This window comes from Condylura cristata, unplaced genomic scaffold (assembly GCF_000260355.1).
Source record: "Condylura cristata isolate star-nosed mole 26May11 unplaced genomic scaffold, ConCri1.0 scaffold00030, whole genome shotgun sequence".
NCBI classification, from domain to species: domain Eukaryota; kingdom Metazoa; phylum Chordata; class Mammalia; order Eulipotyphla; family Talpidae; genus Condylura; species Condylura cristata.
This window is the reverse complement of record NW_004567131.1, coordinates 20789111-20798197: the sequence shown is the minus strand read 5'-3', so window position 1 is coordinate 20798197 and position 9087 is coordinate 20789111. Positions and strand designations below refer to the sequence as shown.

Genomic DNA, 9087 nt, shown 5'->3' with positions numbered 1-9087 from the left:
GCACAGGGGTGATTTGGTGATGGGAAACCCGTGGGGATTACAATTGAGATGGGAAAAAAATGTGCAAAATGATGTAAAAATAAACTTTTTAATAAATAAAAAAAAAAACTCTTTCAGAGGTTTTTATATTGATTAGACTCTTACCAAGTACTGAGTTTTCATATATAGTTCCATCTCAACTTTACTCTAATGATAATGGTGTTTAATAAGTAAACATCCAACTTCTTTCTTTCTCTTACCACACTATCCACTCAGATTCACAAGCCAAAAACTAGGAGTCACTGCAGATTCCTGGATATCCTTCACTTTCTAGGACTAAAGCAGAAATAATAAACTCTTCCCAAATATATACACTGTAATGGTTAATTCTCTCTATTAACCTAGCTGGTTCATTATACCCAGATATTTGGTCAAATATGCTTGAATATTATTGGGAAGGTTTTTTGGTTTTTGTTTTTAATGAGATTAACATTTAAATCAGAAGACTTTGACTAAAGCAGATGACTCCCCCCAAAATGTAGGTGGGTCTCATCCAGTCAGTTGAAGGCCATCAGAGAAAACAGATTGAGGTCCTTTCCGGAAGAGAAAATTCAGTATCTAAACTACACTGCAAACTCTTTCCAGGATTTCCTGCCTGCCAACCTATTCCTGATGACTTGAAATTGCTAGTTCCACAAATGCATAAACCAATTCTTTAAATTAACTCTCTCTCTATAGCTAGACAGACAGACAGAATAAACATAAAAATATGGACACACATAGACCTTGTATCAGTTCTATTTCTCTGGAGAACACTCCTAATTTAGTCATTCTTTCCTCTCCAAGTCCTCTACATCCACCCTGGATTAAGCAACCATAGTCTTGCTCTGGCCTTCCTCTTTTTGAAATGAAATAATTTCTTTAAAAATACATAATTTCCTACTTTGCTGGGTGAGAGGTGCCTAACTTGCAACCTGACTCCAAATTGTAAGATCTCCTTAATGTGATGACTGTCTCTGTATGGTAATATAAACAAGTGAGGGTTACTTCTATTTTTTGTACTTTTTCAGAGGATGCCCAGGATGGGCATTGTATTCTATTTTAAAGCCTATTCAGTGGTGAAAACATTTAAATTTCTTCTCTCTTTTTGGAGACTTCTCTAAGTTGAGGGAAGACTTGGGTGTTTACCCTATTTTCCCCCAAATTTAAACTTTCAACAGTGCAAATAGGAAGTAGCCTGGATATTCCTCTGTTACCTTCGTTAGCAAGGAGCAGCCCAGCCTGCTACCCTCTGCCCTCACCTTCTCACACACTTGCTCTCATTCACCACAACCAGTCACAGGCCTTTCTGTTCCTCAAATACTTCAACCCCATTTCCTTCTTAGAAACTTCATATTTCAAGTTCCCTTTTCTTGGGATGCTCATTCAAGTCCCCCCTCAGATGTCAGCACAACTCCTTAACAAATTCATATCTTCTACATAAAAATCCATAACCAAAACCCTCCCTGGTGGCGCAGCAGGTTAAAGTACAGCACTAAGAAGCTAAAGCCACTTCAGCATAGTTCAATCCCCACCTGCCCCGGAGGTGACCACATGGTGAGGCAGACCTCTCCTGACCCGCCTGCTGCTCCCCTCAGCAGTGTGCTTCTGGGCTCTGCTCCCCACTCGGTCTCTGGTGAATCCTCTCACTGCTCCTGCACCTCTGGCCTGTACCCCAGTTCTGTATCACAAATAAATCTTTTTAAAAATCCATAACCAGGCCCTCCCTAGTGGTGCAGTGGGTTAAAGCACAGCACTGAGAATCTAAAGCCACTTCTGTATGAGTTCAATTCCCGCCTGCCCGGGAGGTGACCACATAGCGTGGCAGACCTCTTCTGACTGACCGCTGCTCCCCTCAGCAGTGTACTTCGTCGATCTGCCTGTTCTGCTCCCCACTCTGTCTCTGGTGAATCCTCTCACCCTCTGCATCTCTGGCCTGTACCAGAGTTCTGTATGAATAAATAAATAAATCTTTAAAAAAAAAACCCATAAACAGTTTTACCTAGATATGTTTTTAAACTCTTTACTGATGGTTTGTCTGTGTCCCGCTACTTGAATATAAATACCATGATAGTAGAGAAACTATCATTATGATGCTGTACTAAATTCTCTCTTTCAGAGTCACAATAGTCTCTTGACAAGTACTAATCAAATAAATGAAAGAATATTTATTAAATCATACTTACTTGGGAACCCAGATACTCTGTTTCATAATTGATTCCTGATTAGTCTGTTTACTTTTCCCAAAAAAAGTCTATTTTTGCAAAGAGCAACTTATAATTGTTTACATTTGGGAAAGAAGTATTTGGACATGAATAGCTTCTATTTCAATACAAACTTATCTATTCTTCTTTCCTTTATTTATCTTTGACATTGGGAAGCAGTGCAAGTTTGATATCGCCTTTGCCAAACAATACAAGGAAATGTAAAATTATCACTTTACAATCCCACATTCATGTATTATTCTTCTCCCCTGCAGTTTTGCTTTTATAATTGACCCTGTGTAATGTCTCTGACTTAAAGTGTCTTACTTCTTCCGCTGAAAGTGATTCAAGGCTTTAACCAAAAGTCACCTTGTAGGGATTTCCTACTACTAATCACACCAGTGTTTTATATGTATTAACATACACACTTTTACCTATATTAGTCACATTGTTGTAACACAAATATTGCAAAGCTGAACAAATAAGGACAGTTGAAAAACTATATTTCTCTGTCATTTCATTGAAGGGGCTAAATGCTACCTTTTTGTGGTTATTGTGAATACAGTTAGAAATGTATTTGTAGAATTGAAGGGACCTTCCTTCAGCTTAGCTTCATCTTTTTAAGCTCTCACTTATTTTCCAACAACTATTTGGTGAACTCAGCTGTGTGCCTGCCACCATGATAGGAACAATACAAAGGCACACCCAGAGACACTCAGAGTTTCAACTCTGCTGTGGTGAATTCAAGGGCAGAACTGTAAAAGGTCAAAATGTATTTAGGGAAAAAGTCACAAATTTCCAGCTTATGTACTCTGGGTTATATATTCAATAACAGGCATTTAAAGCAGTTTTTAAGTTGTAAATGATCCCATAACACTGAGTATGTAATTAAATTCCCTTAATTTACTTACTAGCAAAGACAATTATTAAAGGTGACGATAGAGACAAAAGTATTCAATGTTTTCATGTAATACAATTATAGACTTGACATGAAGACATAAAAAAAGGTAACTCTGGGAGACAGAGAGACTGACTAAGAGGAAGCTAGGTGGGGAAACTCCACTTACTCCTCCTGCCTCTGTTTCAGCACACGCTGGCCTACTTCCAGACATCAGACCCGTGTCTAGATGAGGAAGCAATTGTGTCAGCACTGAAATGTCCATGCCTTCCCTCTCTCCTGTCCAAGAAAAAAGTCTGAACCATAAATACAAAGAGGCAGACTAAGTCCTTCTTTGACATACCATTGCTTTGAAGAACATTTATCACCACAATCCAGTTGATAATGTCTACCTCTTAGCCTAAAGCCAGAAAACCAGAGGCAACAATTAGCTCTGATTCTCACTGGCTAGTTGATATCTGAGTCTTAGTGTTCTCATCTAGTAAAAGGTGAACAGTAGCATATACCTCACAGGGTCCTAGTGAAGATCCAGGAGTGTATAGCTAAGGAAATTAAGGATCTGAAAGTGCCTGTGGCCATTACTTGTCTGGAATTGGAGGAACTGTCTTAGGAGCTTATTTCTTTCTATTCCACTTCAATTCTTTTTTGAAAGGACAGAGCCTTCTTATTTCTTTTTACTCTCATTTTTGTTCCACCTAATTTCTGCTAATCTCTATGGGTCAACGTAACCATATAATCTTTTCTGTAAAACCTGTTGGATGGCGGCCCTCCCTGGTGGCGCAGCGGGTTAAAGCACAGCACTGAGAATCTAAAAGCCGCTTCCGCATGAGTTCGATTCCCGCCTGCCCTGGAGGTGACCACATGGCGTGGCAGACCTCTCCTGACCCTCCCGCTGCTCCCTTCAGCAGTGTACTTCGTGGATCTGCCTGTTCTGCTCCCCACTCTGTCTCCGGTGAAGCCTCTCACCGCCCCTGAGCCTCTGGCCTGTACCCCAGTTCTGTATGCACAAATAAATAAATCTTTAAAAAAAAAAAAAAAAACCTGTTGGATGGCAACCAAGAAGCAAAATGAAAATACTGTTCTCATTTTGATATTAGCTTTACCCCCTACCATGCTTTTAGACACATACTACTTTCTTTTCATCCAACTCTTACTGTGGCTGCTGGTGTGATCACCTGGTCCTTCACTGATGACTCAAGATTCAGCCTCAGAATGCAGGCTATAGGATATGTATGTGAAAGGATATCTCTGATCTCCAACTCCCTGGTGAAGACAGGGTCTTTTCTTTTTCAGTGAAGCTTACCACTTTTAAAAGCTCACATTTAACAAATGAAGACTGCCTAGAAATTAGGTCCAATACTCTCAGGATGCACCAAATATGTAAAGCACCAAGCAATTGTCTTCCCTATATCTGCAATATCTTATACATACACAGATTTCCATCTCTGAATTCTAGGAAGTCAAGTCATTCAGAACAGCAACAAGAAAAATAGACAAATATGAAAGCATTCAAAAAAGATAACTTGGGTTGCTTAATAATTACAAAATTATATTAAATATGACACCTAAAGTAAGTCATACATATACAGGGAGAAGTGAGAGGGAGAAGTGAGATTAATAGGGATTCAGATAGCCTATAATCTACTATAAGCCTTTATCCAGACACCTCTACTCATATACCCTTAAGTTAAAAAGAGAAGAATTCTGGAAAGGCATTTCTTACCTATGTTTCTGTTCATTTGGTTTGTTTTTGGTTTTTTTTTTTTAAGATTTATTTATTTGTGCATATAGAACTGGGGTACAGGCCCGAGGCTCAGGGGCGGTGAGAGGCTTCACCAGAGACAGAGCAAGGAGCAGAACAGGCAGATCGATGAAGTACACTGCTGAGGGGAGCAGTGGGCGGGTCAGGAGAGGTCTGCCATGCCATGTGGTCACCTCCAGGGCAGGCGGGAATCGAACTCATGCGGAAGCGGCTTTAGATTCTCAGTGCTGTGCTTTAACCCACTGCGCCACCAGGGAGGGCCTGTTTTTTTTTTTTTTAAGATTTATTTATTTATTCATACAGAACTGGGGTACAGGCCAGAGATGCAGAGGGTGAGAGGCTTCACCAGAGACAGAGCAAGGAGCAGAACAGGCAGATCGATGAAGTACACTGCTGAGGGGAGCAGTGGGCGGGTCAGGAGAGGTCTGCCGTGCCATGTGGTCACCTCTGGGGCAGGCGGGAATCGAACTCATGCTGAAGTGGCTTTAGCTTCTTAGTGCTGTGCTTTAACCCGCTGTGCCACCAGGGAGGGCCCTCATTTGGTTTTTATTCTTTTAGTAAATAGCCTCTCAGCACTTTGCTGCTTCTCCCATATCTGTGCCTGTGAAGAGGATGCCCATTCATCAGAATAAAACACCCTGCTGTCTCCAGGAGGAAAAAATTCCTACACAAATTGAGAAACTCTTTTGGCCCCAAGTCATTGTTTCTCATTATTTTGAGAAATAGGGCTACATCCGAGCCATCAGCTCCGGGGGCTGTTGCACACTTGTCAGTCTGAACTAAGACAAAATTAAAATTTGAAATTTTAATTTAAAAAAATGAATGTAAAAATAACACAGTGCTGATATTAATACAAATACTACTTTGAATATATTAGGGCAAACAAAATGTATTAATAAAATCAATGTCATCTTCAGTCTTTTTAATGTGCCCACATAATGTGTCTAAATGTTTCTACTGGACTGTGCTGGGATGGAATCCAGGTCTCATGCACAGTCCTTGAATTGTTCACCTACTTTCTGGGTGGAGCTCTTTACTGACTCCTGAACAGACAGTTTTATTTCAGACAACATCACCCTTAAAAAATGTTTACCAGTCTTGGTTTTAACCTTTGTGGCCATGACGAATACATTAAACTCTCTCGCACAAGGCAGATTTTCAGGGTAGTGACAATGCTAATCTCCCTGTAGTCTTCCCAGAGTTAAGTGTAGCAGCTGCTCTTCCAGCACTGATTACACACTAAACTTCATGGCCAGGAATAAGGCAAAATCCCTCCCAGGCTCCAGGACTCCTTTTCCAGCATTGCTTAGCAGTAGATCTTTCCCTCAAGGGCTTCATGTACTATTCCGATGGGACAGTGAATTACTACAGAGACGGGGGAGAGATGTCACTACTTTTTAAAGCTAACGCTATGGATTATAAATGCTCTAAACCTTTTACAAATTGTAAATCACTGCATCTTTGCAAGATGGGGAGAGCAGGTGACACTATGATACCCATTTTATAGACTTGAAATTAAGTAACTTGCTGGCAGAGGCAGGGTGCAAATTATGCCGCCTTCCTTTTTTTTTTTTTTTTTCCAATTACTGCTACTTAGTGCCCATTATATCAATAAGCCAACTTTTTATATCCAAATGCTCTTCTCCCTGGGAAGCATGTTACCGGTAGAGGTTTCTGATTTACCTATTCTCCTAGTCCTGCTTCTAGGACTGGGCAGAACATGGAGGCCTGGCACAGATTATGCTGTCAGTATTTACTGATTTGAGAGAAATGAGGCAGGACCAGGAGCCACAATTCAAAGTTGAAATTCCTTCTATTTCATCTGAAAGGAGAATAGGTCTTACAGGCACAACTACACAACTAGACACATTATATAGGCACATTTAAAACGTTAACACCCTGAAGTTTCAGCAGGTTGGGTCTAGGGAAAGAGACTTGATCATGTCCGAGAATTTGATAAGTTTTGATTCTATTGATTCTATTCCACATGGGTAAACACAGGCCCTCCAGAAAACTAAAAAATAAAAAAAAAGGAGAAAGGACAGCAAGAATCAGATTGAACAACTCAGAATACAGACATCGATGAACTTGCTAGCAATAAAAAAATATGGATGCTTAAAGTAGTTCACAGAAAAAAAATACAGACGAGCTGTGGCATTCTCACAGAAGCCTCTTTAAGGCAATGTCTCATCATGTGTTTGGATGAAAGCCCTCAAAGATCCTGGGAAAATATTAGTTGGGGGGCAGATAGAAATGGTGCAAATTAAAAACTAGAACGAACACACCACAGAGGAAAACCACGGAAGTGAAGCAGAAGTCAGGGGTCTGGGAGGCTCAGGACCAGACAGCACCTTTGACCTGAGAAGCTGACTCCTTGCTCCAAGTCTGTCTCCAAGTCCTTTCGCCTTTCTCCAAGTCTCTAGCTTCCAGGCTGGCAGCCAAGCAGAGGCAACAAGTTTCCTCTGAGCCGGGATGCCGGGAAGTCCCCTCCTCTCATCGGTGTTGAAAAGAAACCACCAACATTGGCCCCAAAGGGAGGTTTGCCACAGGTCCCAGGCCCCCGGCAGAAAGCTTCCACCTCAGAGCTGACTTACCCAACAGCTGCACAGCAACAGGAATGAGAGCAAGGAAAACCAGGGGCAGGGACAGCCTCATGGCCCAGAGTGTCTCTTTTTCTTCCACTGATGGACACTAGGTCAGCCTGGCTCCTACTCGCTTCTCAGAGCTGCCCTGCTGAAAAGGAGAGTGGAGGAAGTGCTCACTTTTAAAGGGCTTCTGAAATTAGGGAAAACCTCCAATAAAGAGATATCCTGTCACATGAGGGTAGTTGGGAAAACAGGAATTCAAAGTTACAACTTTGCTTTGTAAGCTAAGTTCAGAGAAGAGCAGAGGAAGAGGAGAGAGGGACATGTGGGAGAGGGCCGGCTGAGGTAAGGAGGAGGGTCATGGTGAGGCAGGAGAAGTGAGGACTGGCCAACGGGAGGAACAGAAGTGAAACAGCCTAGATATCGGCTCTCAGATGCCGCTACACGGAGAGCAAGCCAGGGCCCTCACCTGAGCAGGGAAACTGAGGTCTCTTCTGCCAAGCAGCTGAACCAGGGTTGCATCTGCAGACATCTCCTAGCCTTGAGCAACAGAAGTGGCAGGGACAAAAAGTAAGAGACAGTTTTAGGGTGGAAGCATTTTCTTAAACAGATCCCCACTATTCTCTTCATTTAGTGTTTAGTCTCTTCTTTTAGAAAATTTCAAAAGAAACACTTCACAAGAAGTGTTCCTTCAGTTAGAAGAAAAGTGAGAGGCTGAACCTGAAAAGGAATCTCGGTAATGCCAGCAGGGGAAATAGTTTTAAAGTCTTTCTAAAGAAAATTTTCTAGAAAGCCAGAGGAAACAAATGGCGAGGGATTTGCAGTAAAGACTTGCTCGGCCTCAATCTTACGTGAACCTCTCCAAGTTTCCCTTGCTAGGAGAAAAATCTGATAATTTGTTCAGTGGGGTGTATATTTGTTTTGTGAGTAGAATTCTTTATCTTAAAAAAATGCTAACAGTTTTCATTGAGCACAACATTAACCTCTACAAGTGTACTTGGTTATTTTTTAGCAGTTTAGTAAAACATGAATTGAGAAAATTTTTGAAGTAGGTATTAGTAATTAGATAGCAACACAATTGATAAATGTTAGAAATTCAGAAAGAAGCTGCTGAAAACATCGTTTTTTTAAATTTTAAATGAATAGTTTATTTTTAAGGGAAAACTCCAAAGATTCACCATCTTTGTGATAAAGCTATACTCTGCTTCTTAAATAAGAAATGTGATATAATTCTTATTGATTTCTTTTAACATTAATAAATTAAGATTACTCTGACTGGCAGAAGAGAAAAATAGTGACAATGTAGGACACAGATAAAATGTTTCCTTTTCATGCAACTGATGCTTAATTGACAAAAAAAAAAAAAGGTAAGTTACTAACATAAAAGTTTCGTTCTGAAAAAATTGCTTCTTATCAAGAAAAGAGATTATATGTTTTAGTCATTATGGATGCATATCATTTTGAAACGGGACTCAAGGGGCGCTCTAGCCACTCAAGGGCAGTGGGTTTCACCCCCACACACAATCGCAAAACCACTCAGGCTCAGGGAATAACAAAGGGGGTTATTTAACAAAGGAAAAAAGAGTTGCTAGGCCACAGGTAACTGACTCTCTTACGCTA

General features: G+C 40.8%; 1 protein-coding gene across 1 annotated transcript in view; it reads right to left on the bottom strand.

Moving 5' to 3' along the window:
* MRC1 (mannose receptor, C type 1) overlaps positions 1 to 7582 on the bottom strand; it is a 73014-nt gene extending 65432 nt beyond the window's left edge. The window contains exon 1 of the mRNA XM_004691281.2: positions 7477 to 7582. Within this exon, the coding sequence (XP_004691338.1) occupies positions 7477 to 7537 (61 nt within the window). The 5' untranslated portion in view covers positions 7538 to 7582. The remainder of the gene's footprint in view (positions 1 to 7476) is intronic.
* Between the last annotated feature and the right edge of the window lie 1505 nt (positions 7583 to 9087).